The 25,351-nt window shown below is 40.7% G+C and overlaps 1 protein-coding gene across 1 annotated transcript in view; it reads right to left on the bottom strand.

The window, feature by feature from the left end:
* Window positions 1–25,088, bottom strand: part of itpr2 (inositol 1,4,5-trisphosphate receptor, type 2) — a 59,254-nt gene extending 34,166 nt beyond the window's left edge. The window contains exons 1-34 of the mRNA XM_030730893.1: window positions 24,716–25,088; window positions 20,182–20,252; window positions 19,840–19,958; window positions 18,128–18,214; window positions 16,266–16,424; window positions 15,364–15,462; window positions 15,142–15,225; window positions 14,842–14,988; window positions 13,880–13,975; window positions 13,528–13,572; window positions 10,563–10,714; window positions 9,956–10,055; window positions 9,702–9,862; window positions 9,464–9,605; window positions 8,847–9,005; window positions 7,789–7,961; window positions 7,443–7,562; window positions 7,023–7,208; window positions 6,658–6,909; window positions 6,427–6,574; window positions 6,179–6,326; window positions 4,579–4,766; window positions 4,359–4,482; window positions 4,180–4,237; window positions 3,797–3,962; window positions 3,360–3,518; window positions 2,744–2,830; window positions 2,526–2,651; window positions 2,276–2,398; window positions 1,911–2,111; window positions 1,332–1,583; window positions 1,042–1,167; window positions 730–858; window positions 377–497 (exon numbers count right to left, since the gene is read on the bottom strand). Of these exons, the coding sequence (XP_030586753.1) occupies window positions 377–497; window positions 730–858; window positions 1,042–1,167; window positions 1,332–1,583; window positions 1,911–2,111; window positions 2,276–2,398; window positions 2,526–2,651; window positions 2,744–2,830; window positions 3,360–3,518; window positions 3,797–3,962; window positions 4,180–4,237; window positions 4,359–4,482; window positions 4,579–4,766; window positions 6,179–6,326; window positions 6,427–6,574; window positions 6,658–6,909; window positions 7,023–7,208; window positions 7,443–7,562; window positions 7,789–7,961; window positions 8,847–9,005; window positions 9,464–9,605; window positions 9,702–9,862; window positions 9,956–10,055; window positions 10,563–10,714; window positions 13,528–13,572; window positions 13,880–13,975; window positions 14,842–14,988; window positions 15,142–15,225; window positions 15,364–15,462; window positions 16,266–16,424; window positions 18,128–18,214; window positions 19,840–19,958; window positions 20,182–20,252; window positions 24,716–24,831 (4,624 nt within the window). The 5' untranslated portion in view covers window positions 24,832–25,088. The remainder of the gene's footprint in view (window positions 1–376; window positions 498–729; window positions 859–1,041; window positions 1,168–1,331; window positions 1,584–1,910; window positions 2,112–2,275; window positions 2,399–2,525; window positions 2,652–2,743; window positions 2,831–3,359; window positions 3,519–3,796; window positions 3,963–4,179; window positions 4,238–4,358; window positions 4,483–4,578; window positions 4,767–6,178; window positions 6,327–6,426; window positions 6,575–6,657; window positions 6,910–7,022; window positions 7,209–7,442; window positions 7,563–7,788; window positions 7,962–8,846; window positions 9,006–9,463; window positions 9,606–9,701; window positions 9,863–9,955; window positions 10,056–10,562; window positions 10,715–13,527; window positions 13,573–13,879; window positions 13,976–14,841; window positions 14,989–15,141; window positions 15,226–15,363; window positions 15,463–16,265; window positions 16,425–18,127; window positions 18,215–19,839; window positions 19,959–20,181; window positions 20,253–24,715) is intronic.
* Window positions 25,089–25,351: the final 263 nt, after the last annotated feature.

The raw sequence follows: 25,351 nt of genomic DNA, 5'->3' as shown, positions 1-25,351 counted from the left end.
AGCAGCCCTGTGAGAAACTAAGTACATCATTACTGCTTCAATAGGAATTAAGAGGGTAAGTAGGAGGTGTTTCTAATCAGATGTACTTGATTAATTGATCATCAGCAAGTGTGACCATGTTCATAAAGGCAGACGTTTTGCCACTAAAAATGGTTGTACACGCTACTGGATCACAGGGCGTACTTAAGTTTTTGGCAGGACTGCATGGAGTGCTGTGAAAGCTCTCTTTTCACATGTGCTTCAACACCAACAACAAAACAAACACACACACACACACACACACGCACACACGCACACACGCCTAAAGTACTGATCATCCAGTAGAGGAGAATGGAACTGTGCAGAACAGGCTGAAGAGCAGAGTTGCATCACTCACCAACATCAGCCAGTGTTTTGATACAACTCTCAATATTAGCCTTCTGAGCTGAGCTGAGCCATGTGCAGTTGTAAATCCGGAAAGCTGACTGGAGTAGTTTGATGAAGATAGACTGGTTTGTCTATAAATAAAAAGAGAAGAAGAGAAAGTGAGGGATTCTAATTTATAAGTGGCATAACAGTAGAGAAACACAAGAACAATCAGATAGGATGCCTTCAAAACTGTCTCTGAAGTCATTACAGGCTGCTTAAAACAACACAATCTGCAGTAGGTTCAGTCCCACCATTAAATATTTTTAACCATAAAGCTGCCTAAATGCATCACATTTTGCCTTGTCAATTGTGAAAAAATACCTGCAGGTTAGAGTGGTTAACAGAGAAGGGTGAGCTGAAGAAACCTTTGACAATGGCCATCACTGCCTCTGTCACATACTTCTCCAGGGCCAGATCTGCATGGCTACGGTCCGTTGTGGTGTTGCACACCTAAATTTCAAACAATCATGTAGTGGAGTATGTTTCATTTCATTTCTATCATTTTCTATGCATACGCAGAATGTGAACAGATTTACCGTACAAATAAGCTTTCATATGTCTTGACACATAAGCTGGCTCATTAGGAAAGAAAAAGAGGTGAATGTGTGTCATTTCGACCTGACAGAATCTTACACTGGCCATGTCCACCAGGAAGTTGTCAAAGAGATTCCAGATATGGGAGGAGGTGTAGATCTCCTTCATTTCTACCTCTGTGTCCACATAGCAGTGATTTACAAAGTTCACATAAGCAGTTTTCACCTAAAAGCAAGAATTTAGACACACAATGCTTGATTAGTTTCTGAAGACACATAATGAACTGTCACCAAAACTCTTGTCCATCTTTACAGACTAATATTATTTATCTATACTCTATACCTCAATCTACATTATTTTCTAGTAAAACTGTCTGGCAGCTACTGTACCTCTGGTATGCAGTTCACATCAGTCACAACTTTAACAATGTCGTCCAGTGGCAGCAGAGAATTGCATTTCAGCTCGGTGTAGACATTCTTTCCCTCGGTGCAAGCAGCCAGCAGCTCTACGAGTGTGTTGTGATATGCCAGAGCTCCATCCTCATCAGTCCGCTCCCGCTCAGAGCTCATCATCTGCACCAACACCTGGAAAGACGAGCGGTCGTTGTAGAACACCAGCACGTCCTCACCAGCGTTCACCAGCTGGACACACAAACAGTGAAATCAAGGAAATGACAATTTTAAACAAGAGTCTCAGAGAGTGACAGTAATTTAAAAGCAATCAAAACATAAAAAGACCCTTTTAGTTCAAATTGTTTCTTTGTGCAGTGTGCAAGTATTCATTTCTTCTCAAGGTCAGTGGAAACCAAACAGTGTATTATTTTAACAGTTTAACTTTTAGGAATAAATACATGAGTTTTGCTTTGGAGAGCTTGCACCACATCAGGAAGACTTTCCATGTGTTTCATGTTCATAAAGACCATTTTTTTCTAATCCATTTTTCTGTCAAAAATAAATAAATAAACTCACCTCTGTCATGACTTTGTCCTGACATTTCTTTACATATTTTCCATCAGCCTTCACAATGGTTTGCAAGAACCTGAGGTACTGAACGTGTCTTCCATGCGTTTCAATGCAGTGGACAAAATGATGGACCACGCGGTCACTGATCTCGTTGCACAGCTGGTAGTTGTTCATAAAGATGTGACGCATCGTCTCAGCTTCTAGCAGCTGGAGAAAAGCAGGAGTTGTGAAGATGATGGCATTCGCGTAGCAGCACACTGAATCATTCATCAAAACAAAACACAAGGCTGTCGCACTACTAGAAAGAGGACACCCTAAGGCATGTCAGCAAGGGGGGAAAAAAAAAATGGAGCACAGTTATATCTACACACCCCTGGAGTGAGGAAGAGGTTCAGCTGTTTATGTAGGAGAACTTGATTCTGATGGTTTCCTCTGCAAAAGTTCTGCAGAAACGTATGCGCATGGGTCATGATCTCATTCATCTTCTCATCGCTCTGTGAAAGCATAGCACCAAGCAAATAAAAGATGATTGGAGAATCAGGTGGAAAGCCATCCAGTAGCTATGCTGCATACGGATTTAATCAGTAAGTCATTCAATCAGTTGTTGTGTACATTGCTTACCTTCTCATAAGGGATCTGCAGCAGGTCCAGCACCACTGTATGAGCTCCCATGTTCTTCAGCAGCCTCTGCTGCTGCACACGATTCTTCTTACTGGGGGCACACAGCTTATTGAGCCGCACGAGGATCTATAAACAAGACGCACAAATCTTTTGTAGACACACAAAAGTAAAACAGACATTTAACAGAAATAGACTGAAAATAAAGATGTGGAGATCACCTCTTTGACTATGTTATAGTTGTTTGCCTGGTTACTGTCGATATGAGGTTTACCGTCCCCATTCTGCACTGGGCTCATAACAACCTCCTGGAAAGAGGCATGCATAAAGACAAATTAGTTATGATTGATGTTCATTTTAAAATCAAACAGGTTTGTGACAACAAATTAAAGGTTCACAGTACAAATGTTTTATCTTTAATATGAAACAATCTCATCCCATCTCAGTGAGGCATTAAAGTGCGGTGAAAAGACTTCCAGCACTTTTATTGAGCTGCTATAATAATAATAACAAAAATATAAAAACATGTGAGAGGCCTGATAAATAAAAAAGTGATAACTGCAGGGCTGCATTAAGCCAGACATTATTACTAATCGAGTACTAAGCTAACAAAACAGTTCCACTGCACAGTCCATTCTTCATTAGCTGTGAAGAATTTAAAAAAAAAAAATGTAAAAAATAACACAATCATCAAAGCCATGTACAGTGCAGCAGAATTACTGATGGGCCATTTAACACAAACATAGTAATTTCTGAGAGCGCTATAAATGTCATAACCAGTTCTGATCTGTGAAACTTTGCTTTTAGTTGCTTTACTTTTAAATATTGCCACAGCACCTCAATGTTTGGTTCTTTGGCCCCCAGTTCTTCATTGCCATAGACTCCACTCTTCTCCACCCACAGCTCTGACTTCTCCACAGTCAGGCGCAACTGGTCCAGATCTGCTTTGATCTGCTTGTAGTTCTCTACATCCTGCTCCGACACTAGCAGCTGGACCTGAAACACATACGCAATGACATGTAAATCAGACAGTGATATTCCTAGAACATGTATAACCAAAAGAAATTCTCTTCTCTGTGCACCATTTTGGAGTCAAACTGGATCTGAGAACGATTTTCATTCCAGCTGAGGAATCTCTTGGTGAGGCATTTTACAATAGCTGTTGGCTCTTTGGAGAACACCCCTCATCCAGACTGATTACATCAAGCAGGACTAAAATCACTTGACACTCAGAATGCCTCACCAAGCGTCAAGTGTAACTGCTTTGTCATTACCTGTTTGAAGGCCTGCAGCACCTCAGCTCTCTGACTGAAGTGTTTGAAGATGAGCTGCAGAGAGCCAGATACCAGCGGGGGGTAATCTTGCATGATGAGATGGATCAGAACCCTCAAAAATGTCCGGCCATCTTCATTGTCCAGCTCCACCGTGCCTAACTCAGGGCTGAAACCAGCATGTCTGTACATGTTAAACTTATAACTTCTTTGTGTGAATGTTTGAAAGTATATTAAGACACACTGAGAGCCAAGCAATTAGGACAGATACCATAAAAGGTACAAATGCCCTGAGCAGTAATTCTCCTGCTTTCTTTCACATATTTCCTGTCTGTCTCTACAGTCTATCTAATAAAGGCACAATAAGCAAGCACATCTTCACCTACCTTTCTACAAACATCTGCTCTGCTTTTTCTGCAATATCATCTATGTCTGGTTCACAACCTGAAGACAGAATAAAAATGAAAGAAATGGTAAATTGAGCATGGCTGACTGCAATAATTACCACATAACAACATTAAAAGAACTTTTCAGCATTTGCAACAGCAAGAGAGGAAACTCTCACATGACACTGAAGATATATCGGCCAAAGATGCGGAGCTCTCAGTTAAGGCCTTGTCCCCAAATGCTTTCTTGTAGATGGACAATAAGTATGTAATCCTGTAATCCAACCTCACACTCAGGATGAACTACAGGGAAACATAAAGTGTCAAATCAAACATGTAAAACACCAAAAAAGAAACCCAAAAAGCAGCATTAATGGTAAGTAGAACAGTGGTGCTTACTTGCAAGATCTCAATGATCTTTAGCTTGGTGTCCATCACCATCAAATCCTCATTTTCAGGCAGGAAGAGTGTCTTCCCATAGCGCAGAGGGGAAGAAGAGTCAGGGAGGCTGTGTAGCACGCCTCGGCTCATCACCATCTGAGTCATCATTTCACCAACACCGTGGATCGTTCGCAGGACATTGTTGCCTAAAGAAAATACGTTTTATACATCTCATTTAAAAATGTATTTGCCCCCTTCCAGATTTCTAAGTTTTTTGCATATTTGTTACACTTAAATGTTTCTGATCATCAAACAAATCTTACTATTAGACAAAGATAACCCAAGTGAATACAAAATGTAGTTTTCAAATAATGATTTCATTTATTAAGGGAAAATAGCTATCCTAGCAACAATAAAGCAACATGGTGGCGGTAGTTTGATGGTCTGGGGCTGCTTTGCTGGTTCAGGATCTGTATGACATAATCAAAGGAGCCATGAATTCTGCTCTCTAGAGAAAATCCTGAAGGAGAATATCTGGCTGTCAATTCATGCCCTGAAGCTCAAGAGCACTTAAATTATGCAGCAGGACCATGATCTGAAACACACCAACAGGGCTACGTCTGAATGACTCAAAAAAAAAAAAAAAAAAGGCTTTGAAGCAGCCTAGTTTGAAGTTCAGACTTAAATCCAATTGAGATGCTTTGGCATGATCTTAAACAGGCCGTTCATGCTCAAAAACCCTCCAGTGTGGCTGAATCAAAACAATTCTGCAAGGAAGAGTTGGCCAAAATTCCTCCACAGTGATGTAAAAGACTCATTGCCAGTTATTGCAAACACTTAATTGCAGTTCCTGCTGCCAAGGGTGGAACAACCAGTGATTAGTTTTAGGGGGCATTTACCTTTTACTCAGGGCCAGGTAGGTTTGGACAGATTTTTTTCCTTAATAAATGAAATCATTATTTAAAAACTGCATTTGTATCTTTGTCTAATATTAAAATTTGTTTGAAACATGTAAGTGTGACAAATATGAAAAAAAAGGAAAAATAAATCAGGAAGGGGACAAATACTCTTTCACAGCACTGTAGATGACCCAGAATTTTTTCCATATTGTTTTAATTTTTTGAACAAAAAGTGTTTTCATCTCATTAAACCGCTTTTTATCTACCAGTTTGTTCACTATTTGTAAGCATTTCCACAACACTTTTTTAATCCATCTGCAGTGCAGGAGCAGATCTGTCCATTTAGCTCTGTAATCTGCAGAAAATCATCACTAATCATCTGCATGTCTCATTGCTTGTAAATTCACATTTTGGTTTCATTGATTTCATCTTTATTTCATTAAAACCCTGTGGGGGAAAAAAAAACTACAGCAAAATTCATGATTAATTATTTTCCTCCTCTGCTCTCTCCTGCTACTTTTACAGCTGATTTCAACCCTGACATTTTTATTCAAAGCCTTACTCCTGCTTATCCTTAATAGTGGCAAGAATAATTTAGAAACCTGATCGATGCTGAGCTCTTGTCTGTCCTTCAGAGAGGACAAATCATTTGATTATCAATATTAGTACTTTAAACACACAAACACACAACACACAAAAACACACAAAGCCACACTAACCAGCCTCTGGGCTTTTGCTGAGCTTGCTTATGACGTTGTGTGGGTAATGGACAAAATCCAAGATGGACAGTAGGTTGCGTGTGAGACGCAGCAGCTCACTAAAGCTATAGAAACCAAAGTAAACCAGATTTCGAGCCAGGTTCACCACCTGAAAGAGAAATCAAACACGTGATCCATTGTTAAAAACTTCCAAATGAAAGAAAAAACAAAAGATAACATGTTTATGTTTGAAATTATGTTTATCCTACCACCAATGTGAGTTCATTCTTATCTTTGTCTGCAAAAGGAAAAGGCTGGCTGACCACATCTCTAAGATATTCTTCCACAAACTCCATAGTGGGAGCAAATTTCCTCTTCATCTCCTCTCTTGAGCTGTCAGTTGACTCATACTCAAACCTGTTGAAGCCATTAAAATCTTCATGTAGTGACTCACAAATTATACTTGTAAACACAAATAATCGGCACATGTAGATGCTCACTCGTCAATGGTGATTGTGTAGGGGATCTCGGTCCAGAGGCGGGCATAGCGCACAGGAACCACAGACTCCTGTGGGTCGCGGTCCACATGCATATGCAACATGAGGCGGCAAAAGGAGGCTCTGAGATCGTAGGGCAGGCAGTCATCATACATGCAGCGCAGGATCAGATCCACAGGTAGCTGATTGGAGATCTGGTTGATGGCTAGGTACTGCCGGTCCAGACACATTTTAGCAAACAGGTTCAACTGGTACCTGTGGAGGAGATGAAGAAAAAGTCAGAAGATGGAAACTGTGCATATTTCAATATTTTTTGTGTTACTGGCAAAGGAAGATTTAGCACATTTATGGAACTGAAAGTAAGAGACCTGTAGTAGGTTATTATGTCTACATCACTCTTATGGTTGTCTTTAGCATCCTGGGCCAGGTGGCGGATGGATTTGCCATGGGGCTCCTTGTTGCTGTCGATCCAGTAGAGCCAAACCTCCTCCTCCTCCACGTCCTCTTGTGTCAGAGAGGACTCCAGGGTGGTGGGCTCCGTGTTTGAGATTAGTCTTAGAAGGATAAGGGAGCGAGTGTGACTTAAAGTGGTTACTAGAAAAATTGCACACTTTACACACTGATGTAGAACTGCTGCTGCTGAAAATATACATTTCACAAGAGGCAGATGCTGGAGGAAGCAGTAGTCTCAAGAGTTGTGCAAATCCAGAGCATGTTTGTTTTTTTTTGTTTTTTTTTAAAGGATCAATCAGGACATTTTAAATATAGTATCACAGGGTGTGACTCACTTGGTCTGGATAAGGATATCTGCATTGGAGGGATTCAGCACAAATTTACAGATAAGCTCTTGTGTGACGGGGATGGCTGTCTTGTTGGACACACAAAGATCAGACATATAGTCCAGAAATCTGTGCAAGTAGAACAAACATGAATTATCAAGGTTTGTATAATACAATTATATATTTAGAGTTAATTTTAAACAATAGACACAAAAGCAAAATTGAAGCTATGGAGTCAAAGTAAGAACCAGCTGAAAGATGGTGTTGAACTAATTTAACACTTTTGCAGCATTTTGTTTCCCCATATAAGCGTTCCCTTGGGTTATCTAATATTTGAGAAGTCTACTTCTCTGACCTGGGTTCTCTGTTGCGCCTCAGCAGGCTGACAAAGGTCTCAATCTCTCTGGCTGTAATGTGTTTTTCCAGCAGCTTGCGGTTGTTGTGCAGCAGGGCTGTGATCGTGTCTTCAGCCAGGATCTCGTACCCAATCTGAGACTGCATGATTGTGAATTTTTTGGCTATATATTCCTGTATGAGAAAAAAAAGATGTGTTTATCAACACTTCTGATATGCAGGGTAGTGACATGGGGGGGGGTAGTGACTAATAGTAACAATTAGTGAGTGAGAGCAAAATAAAACAACACCACCACTCTGATTCACATGCACGAAGTTACCCAGAATGCTCTTGAAAGCCGCAAGTCACATCCACAGCCTGTTAGCCATTTATGATAATTTAAACTGGTGATTATTGAGATCAAAGGATTGGAGATTTATTAGATCATCTACTGACTATTACTTTATTAAAATAAATAAAAGAATTTTTAAATATTGGATTTGCAATGAAATCAAAGGGGGGAAGTTACAAGTTTGCCATTTTGGCAACTATAGCGTAACTATGACTGAATGTCCCCATGCATTTGTGATTTTTCTTTATGAGCACTACTATCTTGATTAGGAGCATTATTACAGCAGTTGGGGTCCCCAATAGATTTTTCCAGACCATCTGGCAGAATCTATACTGATTCCAGTCAAAAGCCACCTCTATCCTTAGCTACCTCACATCTTATTGACACTGTTAATGAGCCTGATGACAACTCAATGAAAACTCAATATTAGCTTGTATAGAGGCCAGGGCACAACTTTCCAGGCCTGAAAAAATAAAACAACACAAAGTGCCAAAGACGCACAAACTTCCATGTAAAAATACCAAAAATGTTTGCTGTGCATTAACTGTATTTACAGATTACTCAGGGGTCTGTGTTCTAGCTATGTGAGTGGTTTCCTATTATTTTATTATTTTTCACTTTCTGGTTAGCTGATACTTACATCTGGCTTGTAAAAAATAAAATAAAAAAACATACAAAAAAAACCAAAACAGCAACATATATAGTGTGATGGAGGCTGATAATATACCTGGTTCTTGCGATAGTCCTGCTGGGAGTGACGCAGGATCCTGTAGCACAGGCTGAACATGTACTTGAAGGGAGCATAGCGCTGGTCTCCCAGTTCCTCCAACCTTAGCATTGGTCCGTCACGATTATCTGAAAATGGAGCCTTCAGGATGCCAAATATCTGTAAGAACAAAAATGCTGTCAGGTGCCAGTGCTACCCCTCAACCTCCTGGCAGTAGAATCTTTAGGTGGCACAAATCCCCTGGAAGTGCAAGTTCTGGAACACATAATTTCCAGGTCTCAGTAGCTCTTAATGGGGTGCATATGAGCCTTAGTGACTTTATTCACCATATCAATTCAAAAACAAATGGCTAAGAAAGAACCAGGAATTAGAAATGCTAAAATCATAATTAAAGCTAGACCGCTGAGAATTCTGTCACTTTCTGTGATTGGCATTACTATGGTAAGAACTAACTTGCCGAGATTTTTAGTAGATGCATTTATGGTATCAATTTGACCCACACACGACATGATTTAAAATTTGCACCGGGGCCTTTAATAACACTTAATGCCAATCAGCATCTGTGTTTAAACTAAATGACAAAGAGAAATGCATGTGGGTTTTTACATATTGCTGACCTGGGCGAGGATGTTTTGTTCCCGCATGAGTTTCTGCCGCTCCCGGTTGGGTGTGGACGTGACCACAGACAGAACATCCTGTCCATCGTTAGGCACCACACACACAAAGAAAACCAGGTCCTCCAAAAGCTTAGTCACAAACCTGAGAAATGCATAAATGAAATATAACGTCAAATCACAAAGTATGCACATCATCTAGTGTTAAGTGTGTCACTGTGCTTGTTTTTGTTTTTTGTACCTCCTCTCATTCTGAGTAATGCTGGCCTTCTGAAAATTCTTCACAGTGGACTCCAAGACTTTGCTTGCATCATTAGCAAAATCTAAGTCTCTGACCTCTGAGAGGGGAACAGACACGATGGCGAATGCTTCTTTGTCCTCTTTAGTAGGACAGGTGCCAATCTATTGAGACAGCAAAAAGAAATATTCTAATTAACATATCCAGGGTTAGTTTTATGTGTGTGCGTGCATGTGCGTGTGTGGTCATATATAGACCTTGAGCATAACCGGACGCTCCTCATCCACATCAATAGGGACGTTGGTGCTGGTCACCCAGGTGTTGGTGCACAGGTGCCTAAGTCTCACATAGGAGTTTCTGAGGAAAGATGGGACAATTTATTTGCAGCATATGAGAATGTTAGTTAATTATTATTATCCATCTACTGTAATGATCCATCCTGCAAGGTCAATTAACCTTTATCCCTTCTTAAATTGTTATTTTCAGTCATGCCAGCATGACTTTAGGAACCCACTGTCTTTGGTGTCTTCCTTTTGTTCTAGTCCTATCATGAAGCCAATATTTCTGTTTTCTGATAATTATTCCAATAGTTTCTTATTCATTTTTGTAAGTCACAGGCAGTAACCCAAATTATGTTCCACTCATAGCAAACTGGATTAACTATGTAATAACTCTTTCACTTTTTTCATCATGTGTGTCACTTTGACTGTTACTAACAAAATAAAAGTAATCTCAAGAAAAATGATCAGTGGCTACAATTAGAAAAGGGAAATTTTCTGACATGAACTACTGCGAGCCTCCTGTGGAAACAGTTACGGCTGTAACCCATTTTCTTTAACACTGCTCCCCATGGGAATAACTGACCTGGGCACAAGACAGTCAGCACGCTGCAGAGTGGTGGCATCCAGTTCAAACAAAGAAGCAATGTCATTCCCATGAGGAACAGAAACCAAGGTGAAAGGAATCCTCTCTCCTGATTGATGCTTCTTCTTAGAGTACACCATATCTGCCTCATCCTGGAGCACACATACACAAGAACAAAGGAAGTAAACATTTGTGTGTACAGCACAAAAGCTTATATAGCACAGACACACACAAGTTATTCATCAGTCACACACACTGGATTTTATTCTGTTACAGTTGTTACACCCAACACAACACTAGATGTTCACTGTAGATGAGAGTCCAAAAAAATGTGTCTGCAGAGATTGGCTGCACAAGTGGGTCAATTAAAAAAAGTTGCAGCAGGTATAGACTGCAACTTATTAACGCACAGGTTGGTGAGGTTATCCTCCTGAATGGATGCATCAAAATGCTTATTTTGACAGAAAAATAGATTATATTATTAGCATAATCAATAAATAGAAAATCAACTGAAAACTTTTTAAAATAACTCAGAGTGTTCAAGGTTAATGTAGTAAATAGTAATTGCTACTTCCAACTACTCAAATGAGCTCATCAGTGCTTTTAAATACAGCATTTTTGTTTTGGGGTTGGGAAAAGCAGTAGAGTCACAGAGGAAAGAGAAACAGGTATTTTATGACACTTTAGATAAAGTAATTAACAGGCTAACAGGCTGTGGATGTGACTGGCAACTCTCAAGTGTAACTAAGTGACTTCATGTATGTGAATCAAGATGTTATTTTATCTTGCTTCCTTACTTTTTTCTCCACTTCATTACCATGCAAGGTTATTAGCTTTTTCTTCTTCTTTCGGCTGCTCCCTTTAGGGGTCGCCAGAGTGGATCATCTGGCTCCATCCCACCTTATCCCTTGTATACTCGTCTGTCACACTAACCCTCTGCATGTCCTTTGTCACTACATCCATGAATCTTCTCTGTGGTCTTCCTCTTTTCCTCCTGCCTGGCAGCTCCATCTTCAATATCCTTTTGCAATATATGCACTATCCCTCCTCTGCACATGTTCAAACCATCTCAGCTTAGCCTCTATAACCTTCACTCTAAGCTGCTTAATTCTGGTCCTCCTAGGCACCCACAGTGAAAACTTTAGCATCTTCAGCTCGGACTCCTGTCTTTTTGTCAGTGCCACCATCTCCTAACCATACATCATAGCAGGTCTCACTACCATCTTGTAAACCTTCCCTTTCACTCCTGGTGCCATCCTTCTGTCACAGATCACCCCTGACACTGTGACAGAAGGATTGGGTGGGTGGACCCTTGACATCTCCACCCACCCCACTCTGCCATCACTCTCTTCACCTCTTTTTCACCGTCCGTTGCTTTGGATGGTTGACCGCAGGAATTTAAACTCATCCACCTTCACTACCTCTACTCTTTGCATGTTCACCTTTCCACCTGTCTCCCTCTCATTCCCACACTTGTATTCTGTCTTGCTTCTACTGACTTTCACTCCTCTTCTCTCCAGTGCATACCTCCACCTCTCCAGCTGCCCCTACTCTCACTACAGATCACAACATCATCTGCAAATATCATAGCCCACTAGGAACTAAAACTAAACAAAAGACTTAAAGTACAAGTACAAAACATTAATGAGTGAGATTTGTGAAAATAGCCATGAAATAATCACAGCTATTTATATTTTTAATAAAACAGATAAAAAGGGTGCAAATTCTCTTTTTTATACTATAGCTACACCCAAAAAATATTGGATTACAAGATCAAATGGAACTGACCGAGTGTTTTGCTGACTCTATTTTTTCACCCATTTAAAAACTTTTGAAGGTATTAAAAACATTTTGTTCTTCTTATGTGCAATGTAACAAACCTAACAACATCCCAAGGCAATAATTTAAATTGCACTCGAATATCTGACAGGAAAAAATATCCAGTACATCTGGTACATAATAAATATTCAGCCATACTGAAATAAAATGGTAAGGTGAGTCTATGTGACTAAAAATCTCTGCATGGTTGGTTTATCATTCCATGCTTACAAAACCGAAATAGCACCTACTGCTGATAAATACTGATCAATACTTGCAGATGCTGTACATTGAGGACAGATGATTGTGAGCCACACTTTGCACCCTAATGAGTTAGCAAGTTACACATAAATGTACAGAGCCATGACTTCTCTGTGTGCTGTGTTAGACACTGCAGTACGTAGGCTCCTAAAGAGTGCAGATACAGCAGATAATGGTGAGGGTTAATTTCTCCCACTGTTCTCTGCATGTCAATGGGAAGCTCCCCGGAGCTGCCTCCATGCCTCAGCTTCTCCATCCTCCCACTCCCCTCCTCCCTTCCTCCATCTCCCCCTCCGCTCTGCTAGTGACTCACCCCACCAGCTTAGCACAGCCGAGTGGAGCAGAGCAGACAGCACGTCTGCCTCCCCTCCATCCCCTCTCACAGGGCACCCCCACACCCAGACGTTATGTAAGGAGCCCCCTGTGTGTCTGAAATTCAGCATGTGCATGAGAAAGTGTGCGAGACTGAGAGAGTTTGTGTGCATGTTCCTTGCATTGCCAGAATACAAATGTGCAAGCTCGCTAAGAGCAGAAAGAAATGTCTAGATATAGATTTAGAGTTTGGCAGAGTTTGTGAGCGTGCGTGAGAGAGAAATGAACGGGTGGTATTGCATAACCAAAGAATGGGGAGACAGAGAAGTTCAAAGTTATAACTAATTTACCTTAAAACACTTAGAATTTCATAATTTATCACCTGTTCATTAACTCATTTTATATCAATTAAAAAAGAATTAATCATGCTCTAAATTTCATTAATGCTAACCATGCTTTAGTATATAAAAAATATATAAGCAAGAAATCTGTCAGCAATAATTAATGTGACGCCACAGTTTCAGGTCAGGTGTATGTGATATTGAATGTAAATGAGCTTGTTTAACTGGCTCACCTCTCCTTTGGACTCTGCAGTGTTGTCTTTGAATTCAGGGTTTACCTGCAGAGAAAAATGACCCATCAGTGGCCTCAGATCTAGAAAGCGCTGATGACAGAATCACTACCATCATCAACACCCAATACAATCTATTCAACAGCCAAGCATGGGTGATAGTGGGCATAACAATGGGAATACTGCCACCTACAGCACATCATCTAAAATCCTCTTCAGCTGTGCTCAGTCAAAACTGAAAAGTAGATGCACTCAGTTTGAAAAATAACCACCATGGTTATTAACGTGAGCTAATTTTTTAAAGCACTCCATAATTAAACACAAACAGGTTAAAAAAAAAATCTCTGAAACACACCTCAGCTGCAAGGTAATTTCCAGTTGCCAGGTGTTTGAAGCGGAAGAGACTGTTCCACTGTCCAGCTCCGCTCCGACAGGGGTCATAGTGCACAACCTGCCACGAGGACACAAAATAAGAAGCATTTTATACCTAGAGCCATCACTTTTTGCCAAGAGATTAGGGTGTTTACTATAGTAAATATCCCCAAGGAATGTGTTTCAGTGTCCAGCAGGTGTGGGATAGTTGAGAGGAGTTTTAATTATCTTGTTCACAGTTTGCTTTTGAATGGGAATTACAACCCTGCACATAAATTTGGTTTCCTGAGCTGCACATTCAACAAAAAAAGAGAGCTGGTTTAAAAGCAGTCAAACAAAGTTCTTGAATGCAACACTATAAGTGGTTGCATGAACTGAGAGATTATGAACTAAAAATCAAACAGATGCATGCCTTGATTTTAAAGCTTTTGGTACACCAACATCATTTTGCACTGCAGTATCAGAATGAGTCAGCGTAAGAGTCATCTCTTACACATTGGTAAGAACACAAGAATGTTCTGTTTTCCCACACTGGTGCAACAGCAACTGATACAATAATGTAAGTAAAAACTGGCACAAAGCGACAGACAGCAGGAACTTCCACTTACATTAAGCTGATAAAGAGGAACATGCAGCACAATAGATATGATTATGTAGAACTAAAGACGTGTACACATCTTTCATAAAGGGGAAATAATGTTATTAAAAAAAAAAATCACAAGTGGTCACTGATTTTTAACATTTGCTATGACAAAAGGCTTCTGTTTATCCAGCTGAGCACAGATTACAACTTGGCTTGCTGGGTTTTTACTTTGTTGATGGCATGGCTGGTAGTTACTGAAAAGAACACATTCAATTCGGTTTCGCTTTTCATCCAAAAACTGCCCCCCTGACTGGAAAGACACTTGGGGCTGGATTCACCAAACATTCTGGTCTATGCTTTACCTCAATCTCCCAGAGAGCCTTGGAGCTGGTGGCAGAGGTGGCAGACTGTCGCAGTGTGGTCCTGAGAAAGACGTGCTGCTTCTTCTTGTACTCGTCACAGGTTAGAAACTTCTCCTGCTCAGCATGAAATAGCCTCACAACGTCTCCCTGACAGAGGACAGCATACAAAACATGAAAGTGCTGCATAAAAACTACATGTTGTTTTAAGACACAAATATGAACACAAATGTGATTCCATTAAAATCATGCGTTAAGAGAATATGAAGAAATGAGGGAGGGAAAAAAAAAAAAAAAACATACGCCCTTCAGGACATCGTCCCTGTAGTCACTAAACTTCATGAACAAGGTGACCTTCCAGCTGGTGTTACAGTTAACAGCATTGACCTGGAGTATGCACACAAGTAGGAGACAACCACGTAATTAACAGTCATGCACTATCTACTGAACTCATTATAATAATATAATATCCTCCTTTGAATGTCTCAGTGCTGATGAAAAACAATACAAATGGACTAGTCTCACCTCTTTGCAGCCAAGGTTATCCAAAAGCTCGATGTTACTGGCATGAAGAGGCTGTCCGGCGTTTACAGGCATCAGCACCACTTTGTCTCCAACCACCACCTTGAAGCCAATGGAACACAGACAAATTGCAAGAGGAGACACCGTTTTGTCAATTTCCAGCAGTTTTCAAATGGCTTAAGAAGAAAGTAAGAGTGGATCCATGCAAGGGGTTTTTCAAACATCCCCATTTTTTCTGGTCAAGGGTGCAGCAGCAAAACAGGCTGGGCTTCACTTGAGAGAGTGGTCGAGCTGTTCACAACAAACAGATTTATTCATACCATGGCCAGAGGATATGAATGCAGCATACAAAGATATGGGGACTTAAAAGTGCACTTCCTATTTTTCTATCACTGCTTGCTTAGTGCATGCTTTCTAATCCATAGCACAGTAAGCTACAACAGACTCTACACAGTCAACTGTTTGTCATCTTAAGCAGCCACACACAAGCACACTGTGGCATCAGAAATAGGTGGCCGGTCACACTTTTTCCTGTACTGTGGAGTATTTAAAAATATTTGAAATATAAAGCAGTAGTGACATACAGTAGATAAAAAGCAAACAGCTGACTAGACGTTTAAACCTCAATCTGACAGTCTACATGCATTTGCCATGGTGTTGCATCCATGCTTTTCCACAATATTCTGTGTCAGACCTAACAAACACACACACACATCATGCACAATCAGAAGCAATACCTTTAACCATAGGATGCTAAAGCCAAAGGAGAAGGACAAAATCAGAAATGTTATTTGAACAGGACAAACAATGAACTGTCAGTCTAGACAGAGAAGAGGAATGTCGAGCTTTTTTTGTGCAGAACTTCACATCTACAAAGAGGTGATGCACAGGGAAGAGAAACCTACATTATCTCCTTCGCTGCGGAGCTTCCAGAAAGGCTGAATATAGAACCAGGAGCCCTCATTTCCAGCCGGGTCCAAAGAAACTCGCATGGCATTCTTCTCAAGCAAAGCAGGGAGACGCTTGTTCACCGTCAGGTACTTATTACTCTTTATGTGCAGGAGCTGAAACAGAACAATTAGGCAGCTTAGACACTCAAAGAGCACTCAAAGAGGAGGATGCATTCAGATCATTTACTTAAGTAAAAACACCACTATATTATTGTTGGAAAAAAAAAAAAGAAAGTAAGAGAAAAGAGTAAAAATCCTTCACAAACAGTAAAAATTCTAACAAGCTTGAAAGTCAATATTTGGTATGACCACCCTTTTTCTTCAACACAGCTTGAACTCTCTTAAGCAGCTTCCTTGGAATTGGGATCATTGTCATGCTGAAAAATGAAGCTGCTGCCAATCAAATGCTTTCCATATGGCACTGCATGGTGGATCAAAATCTGATGGTACAGGCTGAAATGCAGCCCCAAGCCATGACAGAGCCTTCACCATGTTTTACAGATGGCTGTAGACCTGACCTCCTGCATACATATTGATGACAACTGGAACCAAAAATTTCATATTTGGATTCATCCATCCAAAAGACCTGTTTCCACTGATTTTTAGTCCAGTTCTTGTGTAATTTTGCATAGCTCAGCTTTCCCTTCCTTGACAGTCACCGTTGCACTGAGACCTCAGCAAACATGAGATGGATCAACTGAAGAGCCAGGTGCATCTCTCAGGTCCTGTGTCAGGTCTTTGCTGAATATTTCATGGACTTTCAGATACTGTTCATCTGCTGCAGATATTTTTTTTTTTAGGCCTGCCACATCTTCTTTTGTCCTGTTTTCCCAGAGTTTTTTAAGAAGACACTGCACACCATACTGAGATACCAAGTATCCAGCTCATAGCTCTTTGGAAATCACCTTGTTGGTGTAAAAAAATATACTATTTTAAACTGTGTTATCTTTGGCATTTTTGTAGATTCCACTAAAGAAATGGGAACAAATTATGAGTTGTTGAGACAGGCTGCTAGTAATAATGTGCCTAAAGATATGATTTATAATGGCTTCTTACCTAAGCTGTTATGTGTAGACAACATTAGGTGCCTTTTTTAGGATTGAATGGTTCATAGGTCAGTGGCTTAACAAACAAAAAGAACATTCCTCTGAAAATAGTCAGATACAAAGACTGGACTGAAAAAGCAGCCAAAGTCCAAAGAAAAAATTTGAAAGACCTTCAGAAAGCCTGGACAACTATTCCTCAAGGCCACTTTATAAAAAATATATATTTAAAAATAAGAGAAAGTCTGCTTCCTTGGAAACACAATATAGAGAAATGGGGTGGTTCAAGGTTTTTGCACAATTTTGCATCATATAATTGGTTAAAAAGCAAATCTCCTGTTTATTTGTGGTAAAGTATACCTATCTTATCCCTGCGCACCTTTTTAGAATTGGGGGGGAAAAAAAAAAAAAAAAAGCTACTCCACTATATTGTTTGACTTTATTTGGAGACATTTCCTGAATTCACTGAACAAACATGTTTCTAAATTAGCCTGTGTTTTAAAAATCAATCCAGACAAATTGCTTATCCACAATGGCCAGTACCTTTCACAGCAGCAGTTAAACATATAGTTTCCTAATCCAGCCATTAAGGCAAGAGTTCAGCGATGAGTGAAATCAAATACCACTATTGTTTTTTTTGTTTTGTTGTTATTAAAACCTGCCTGAGGTATCAGGGATTGGATGACAGTAACACAAGCTCGGCAAACAATAAAACAAAAGGTAGGCTCAGCACTCGACACAGTGTGACACCATAGCTTAAGTGATTATGTCTACCTGGATGACATTGCTGTACTTGACAACTTCTCCAAGGAGCTTCTTGTTCTCTGAGTCGTTCTGCTTCTGCTCCAGTTCTGCTGCATGCTGCGTAATGAAGCAGACCAGTGTTAAAAAGGTGCTGCATAAACAGCCTTCCTTCTTCCACATTTCATCAGGTTGTTTACACAAGAGCAACTATCAGCCTAGACTACCATTTTGAAATACACTGAATGGTCATAATAAACTGAAGTAATGCTCCCTTCACCTCTCTGCTCTTCTTCGCGTGTCAGTGCTCAAGCAGAGCAGAGCAGAGGAGACCCCCATGGTGAATCAGAGAGCAAAGGAAAGAAAACAGTTCAACTGACAGCAAAACAGCGCAAAGACTCTCATGCTGAGGTAAAAAGAAAAATTTTACTTTAGAAAGTCAGGAAAGTGATGTTAAAGTCAACCATGACGTTGCCCTACCCATAACACAATGCGTCTTATACAAATAAAGCTTATACATTTAACACTGGCATTAAAATGGTGTTGACAGATACCCAAAGGTATCTGTATGGAATGGAAAAAAAATTGGATTGTGCATCCCTCATTTAAATTGTAATTATGCATAAATTTAATGCATAATTGCTTCCTTGAGCCTCCGGGTGAGGGAATGGTTTCTGACCATCATTTGTGCTTATGTGCCAAATGACAGTTCAGTGTGCCCAGCTTTCACAGAGTCCCTGGGTCGAGGGCAAAGACAGTGTGACCTGGAGGAGTGTGACTGGGAGGAACCACCTGCCCAACATGAACCCAAGTGGTGCTTTGTGCCACAGTTTGCCATAACAAGCACCATGTTCAACACCCTAGGTCGCATATAGATTGATTTTTGTGACTGTATCATTGGGTCTGCGGCCGTGTGTCTGCAACCTCTGTTAGCAGACATGAAAGAGCTGAGGCTGAAGGTGCTCACAAAAGCCTGACCTCTTCACAGATCATGTAGTTCTACTGGCCTCATCAGGTGGTGACCTCCAGCATGCACTAGAGTAGAGTGCTCACTCCGGGCGAGTTGCTGCCCCAAGTACATATCCTATCGGGAGTCCCCACGGCAGACTCAGGACATGCTGGAGAGATTATGTCTCTCAGCTGGCTTGGGAACGCCTCCAGCTCATCCAGGGGAATAAGGGTCCCCCTAGCTGAGCTAAAAGAAGTGCTGAAGAGAGAGTGAGGTCTGGGCATCTCTGCTTAGACTGCTGCCCCCAGAACACAGATACAGATAAGGGGCAGAAAATGGATGAATGAATGGATAATTAACATAATGGCTGCTTTGAGAAAGAAATGGGTGCCATTTCTTTGCCCCAAATAACAAAACAAGATAACTGCACATAACTTAGATTAATAATATAAATCAATTACTTTTCTTTATCGTTTGTGATTTGGGGGCACCAGCTCTGGACTGCATTGTGCCATCCCATTTGTGCACCGCAGCAGGGAGGCCATGACTATAGACTTAATAAACATAGGAAGGGGCAACAATGTAATAATGTAATGTAATGCTTGTGTATGCATTACATTAGCATGCACAAGCAGGCAGACCAGCAACTAAAACATTGAACAAAGAAACTCAGAAACTGGTTCTCTGCTAAGGACACCATTACAAGCACACAGCAAACAACTGCAGAGTCTGTATAGTAAGTATAGAGTATGTTAAAAAGTTCTGTAGAATGTTATAAGGTTAAAAATAGTTGTACCTGTAACTTTTTAAAGAGGTCTTCTTGTGTACTGTTGTTTCCTTGTTTTCCTTGCTTTGCCTTCCAGAACTGCTTCTGGGCTGAGTATCTGTTCATGGGACACACCTTGAAGAGACAATCTGCAGAGGAGGAAAAGCATTCAGGCTCACAGGACTCACTCAAGCGTCTTCGTGCCGAGCTTACTGGTTATTTACTCACCAGAAGCCTTTAAATCACTTCAACACATAAAAGCCTTTCTTTTAAACCACAACGCTGTGTGAAACAAATCTGAATATGACAGTGTGTGCGCTTGTGTGTTCATGCGTGACCACAAACCAGTGCGACCAGTAAAATCCTACATACCTCTGAACTTTTTGGGTGGGTTGGCCAGGTCTCCAGCCTCAGGCTGGACAACACACCTGTCATCAACAAGTCTGCAGAGAAGGGCAAACATGAAAATACAACTAACGTAATTATTATAACTGCATTATTACAGTCGATAATAAGCCACACAGCCTCGCAAATAGAGATTTGCACAAACTGTGGTCTGAAGTGGTATCGCACTCACATGCAAATACATGAAATTGAACCTCAAACTACAACTGAAGCTATAATTTGATTAGACAGTTTATACCCCTCTGCAAGAGAAAAAACCTTTACTAGAAACACCACAAAGAGTGAATGTCTCTTTTCTCCACTGTATACATGGAGCACTACCAGTATCTGGATGTATTTCTGGGTGGAGTTCATCCATATTAACAGTGCTTTGATCTCTGCTTTCCAGGCCAACATAAGTCATGTGTTCTTGTGTTGAGAGAAATAAACTAGAATAAACTGACGTCAAAGTTTCTATGGCTTTCACATGCATCCGAGCAAACATGAAAAATAAACATTGTTTGTAAAATGTAAAATAAAGCTGTGAGACTGCACGTCTTATTGGTCATGGAAGAGCAGGCCTCCCTGTGAAGTCTTCTGTAGATCACTAGAGCACACACTGGGCTGCTGCCACCAGAGGAAACCATGCGGTTTCTGTGCAGGGTTGATTAGAGGGCATTCAAAAGGTGTCATTCAGTTAACTGCCTTGTTCCCCCATGTCCTCACCCTTTATGTGCAACACACTAGACGTGTTTCACTGACAGGCTCAGAGACACAACAGGTCAGCAAACCTCACCTTTCTGACACATCTGACGAGCACAGGCTTAAAGCTTTGAAGCTGGGGATGACAGATAACTAAGGAAATGCTTTGGTTCAAAGGAGTCACAACAGAACTCAAGTTATGTTGCAAAAAAAGCATTAAGGAAGTAGAAATGATAAGCATTCACATTCATCAACAGCCGTTTTAAAGAACTGCATGCAATGCCCGTCACATCACTCACATACGGATCAGAGGAAATGTAAAAGTAAGAGTTATCTGATGGCGTGAAGTGTGTTAGTTTGGGCACAGGTGTCCTGAACTAGTTTAAATTGGACCAGAAGCAGACCTTTTGGAATCAAAGGTAGTGATCCTTTTTTAAAGCATCCTTCTGCACACATCATCTTTAAACTGTGAAATTTTAGCAACCTTTGTTAGCAGTCGTTGCTGAGAGAGCTGAGGCTGAAGGTGCTCATAAAAGAATGGATGGCTGAGAGCCTACTGTGGAATAGGGTAAGAAAAAGCAGACAGAGACAGAATAAGAACAGGTCTAAGTAATGAATACTTGAAACATTTAAGTGACTGACGAGTAGCTGATCTTTCTTTTATGACTAAAATGTAAGTCAGAGGTCCAGCAGTGAATTATCTTTTCCACTTGCTCTGTACATGCGTGAAAACTCCCTGATCTGATGAAAGCATCAAACCACTTACTTTAACTAAATCCTTAACCTACTGCTCTTTGTGGGCTTTAATTTAAAGAGGTCAAACAAAACAATGGTCTGAAATTATACTGCCTTGAAACTGTAAATTGAAATTACATTTCTTGCTGGGGGAACTCAAAACTTTCATCAGAATATCAATTTTGCAAAGTTAAGACAGGGCAAAAGCACATTTGAGACATGTGGAAGAAAAGGCCGTTTTAAGTCTAGAAGAATTCATGTAAGGTAAGCCTGTAAGGGAAGTGATCACAGTTTCTAAGGAGGTTTTCTTGCAGTATTTGTAGGATGCATACAGATTTGGCTTTACCCAAGAGAAATGCTACAACTTCAGTAGCAGGCAATGACACCAACTATGAATTTCTACACAAAAGACTCCATATCATCCCATTCCATTTATCCCCTCTGCGCCACATTTCGAGGTGCACAAGCGCATCCATTCATCCCGTCCGCTGAGGAGAAACATAATGCAATGCACAATTCCTCCAATTCATACAAAGCTGGCAGCTCTGCTTAAGAGCGCTGAGCCATTTCCCTTTTTTGCCATGGGACTCAATCAGTCAATCTACGAGCTGTGTATTGTTTCCTCCAACTCTGTATCAATGTTACATCTAAATGAGAAACAATAGAGCCCAACAGGAAGCATTACCACAAGGCTAAGTGGCTAAACAGGAGTGCTCTCTGGGAAAGCTCATAAATAAGGTCTGCAGAGAGAGATGGGCGTTAGCACAAACAGAGACGCTCTGACGGTGCCTGACGCTCTGTAACCAAGTTAAACATGAACCAAAGATAAATCTACCAGCCTGAGCATAGAGAAGCTAATTATAGCTATTGCCTGTGTTTAGTGGACTGAGAAAACAACGCAGGAAAAACACTGCATGTAATGCAGAAGAACAGGCCTGATAAGTTTCCTCTGTTAAATGTTTTAAAGAACAATGATGGGCAGACAGAGGAATGACTCATCTGCAAGAAAAAAAGTGTATGCATGTGAAAGATTTCAACACCAATGCCTGCATGTTTCAACCCGCTGATACCATGGTAATCTAAATGAGTCACACTTACTGATTAAACGGTTTCTTCCAACAAATTCACTTTTCGCAAAAAAAAAAAAGTATTAAACAATGTGAAGATGTTGGATTTTTAATTGTATCTTTCTATGTATTTCTATCTACAGGTGTACAACAAATTGAGCTGATTATAACAACACATTAAATACACTCAGAGGTTTTTTTAATGTTATTTTAAGCAAACATAAGCACGGTTAGCCTTGTGTAGATGAGGTTAAATTGTGTTCACAGGGGCTGCAGGCTCTTTGATTTACATGCTGCTTCTCTCTGTGGGCCTAAGCGAGCTCTGGCACAGCAGAGTTCTTGATAAAATTCTCAGGTCACCTGTCTCAGGTACACAAGTTACTGAATGGCTGATAAGAATTCCATTACTTTCCCTTTGCAACAATAGGAGGTGTGAACAATCGCACTTTTGCAATTTGAAATTTACAGCTTCTGTGTACTATGCAGGGTGCCATTGCTTCGATTTGCATTATCACATGCCTTTATAGTTATGGGAGCTTTTCAGGAAAAAAAAAAAAAAAGTACCCTGGCTGTGTCCACATCAGCAGATAAGTCAGGAAACACTGTTGCATGCAAGGGTTACACAAAGTTCAGCTTCTATTCTAAAAATGCTACAGATTTGATCATCTGATGTGAAGCTAGTGTTTGCAGGAAGAATTTAAAGCAGGAATGAGGGAAAGGCTGAGAGAACGAGAGAATACAGATAGTAGGGAAAAAAGGAGGGAATGTGGGTGGGGCAGAGTCATTCCTCAAGGCCAGTCAGCGTTTCCACGCTTTTTCAGCAGGCTCAGAGGCCAGAGTGTAACCCGGAACCACCAAGACATTTCACCTTGCACTGAAACTTTCAGCTTGTGACGAGCTACAACCGATAAAACCACTTGCGTGGCTTCTCCTTTTTCTGCACTGCTGCGTGGAGAGAAGCAGTTTTATTTACAAGTAAAACTGACAAGTAGCTGGCGGAGTGCAAGAGCTATCGTATAAGGAACAGTCACATTACACACCCAAGGACAGTGGTTTCCTTATCGAGGAGCGCCTCCACAAACTTCACAGATTTCACGGGATTAACAATGACAGGCAAGATGTGACATAGCAAGACCAGGAGGGGCCTTGATGAAAAAGTTTTATATATTTAATATGACTTTAGTTTGTTTTTCTTCTTTTCAGCAAATCATTCACCTTGTGGCCTCTCATGTTCATCCTGCGATTCACTGGATTTTTTTGATTTTTTTTTCAGACCTTAGGCTGCTGGCCAGTGCTTTAAGTATAGACTTATCATAATTAAATTTGACAAAAAATTGCAAGACTTTGAGTTTCAAATCTAAATGTGGTTCAGATCTCATGATGGTCTGCACATGGACTGCCACAAGATAACTTCAAAGCATGTGCAACACACAGGGAAGACTTAGGAAGAATGTATTCCTTTATTCATGTGAACACCATAAACATTTGCGAGATCAACAGGGAAGACGTGGCATGTAGCTTCAGTATCTGAGAAGGATTAAATGTCCATTTATACTGTTAGACGTGGGTCTACTTAACTAGAGGAGTGGCACTCAGGGTCACTGGTCATTACTTAACATCAAATGAATGAAGAATTACTCCTCCCTCATTTCGGAGGGGCCACCTTGACCCCTCCTCGTGCCTCTCTCTGGGGCCCTGAACCCTACTTTGGCGACCACAGCAACAGAAATGTGCTTGCAGCCACTTGTGAAGCCTACCTTGGCAACACGCTGCTTTGCATTCCTGTTAGATTTGCGTAAACGCGAAGAATTTCCTGAGCAGCAACAGTTTACGCGCCGATGGGCCTTGACCGCACGTCGCTTAGCTTTAATTTGTTGGGTTTGCATAAAACGTAAAGAGATGAAGAAACTCATACCAGATGTAAAGTGAAAGTAGTTTTTAAAAAAAACGTGCATACGGAAGGGTTAAGCCATTGGCTCTTGAGAGAGTAGAAAGTGAGACAGAAAGGAGGAACGTACCCCAAAGTACTGATGAAGCCCTTCACTGAGCCTTCCGCGTACAGAGACACAATGTCTCCAATGTGAAGAAAACTGGATCTGTTCTCTGGCATTTTCACCGAAGATATGTTTAACATTTGTTCTGCTTTTCCATTTATGAACAAATCGCACTCTCCTCCTCGGGTAAAGTGATCCCCACGTTACAGCGCCTCCAGTTTGGCATCAGCCGTCAGATTCACCGTCATTCTTCCAGTTCTGCAGTTCAGCAAAGTCGATCGAGTAAAGGTGAAAGTGCAAAAGTAAAACAAGAGAGCGAGTTTTAGGAACGCGCTGTGTTTTTACACTTAATCAACTTCTTCCTGTATGTGAGAGACCCGGAGTCTTCGCATCCACTCTTGAGGGGGAGGAGACTGCCGCTGTCACGGCTGTGCGCAAATTCCGTTCAGTGACAAGTTTTTTGTTTTTATTCAGAGGAGGCGCGCTGAAAAACACAAGTTAGTAAATGGTAAGATTTGACAGGAAAGGCACTTGTACAGGTGTACAGAAGGACTGATAATAGATATTAGAGACATTTTGGGGGATCAAATTGTATCATAATAGCTCCTCCTTAAACATTTAAGGTTCTTCTGGTGGAATATTACAAAACAAAGCAGATAG

Source organism: Archocentrus centrarchus, chromosome 6 (genome assembly GCF_007364275.1).
Source record: "Archocentrus centrarchus isolate MPI-CPG fArcCen1 chromosome 6, fArcCen1, whole genome shotgun sequence".
NCBI classification, from domain to species: Eukaryota; Metazoa; Chordata; class Actinopteri; order Cichliformes; family Cichlidae; genus Archocentrus; species Archocentrus centrarchus.
The sequence above is the reverse complement of the archived record's forward strand: the minus strand, read 5'-3'. Positions and strand labels throughout refer to the sequence as shown.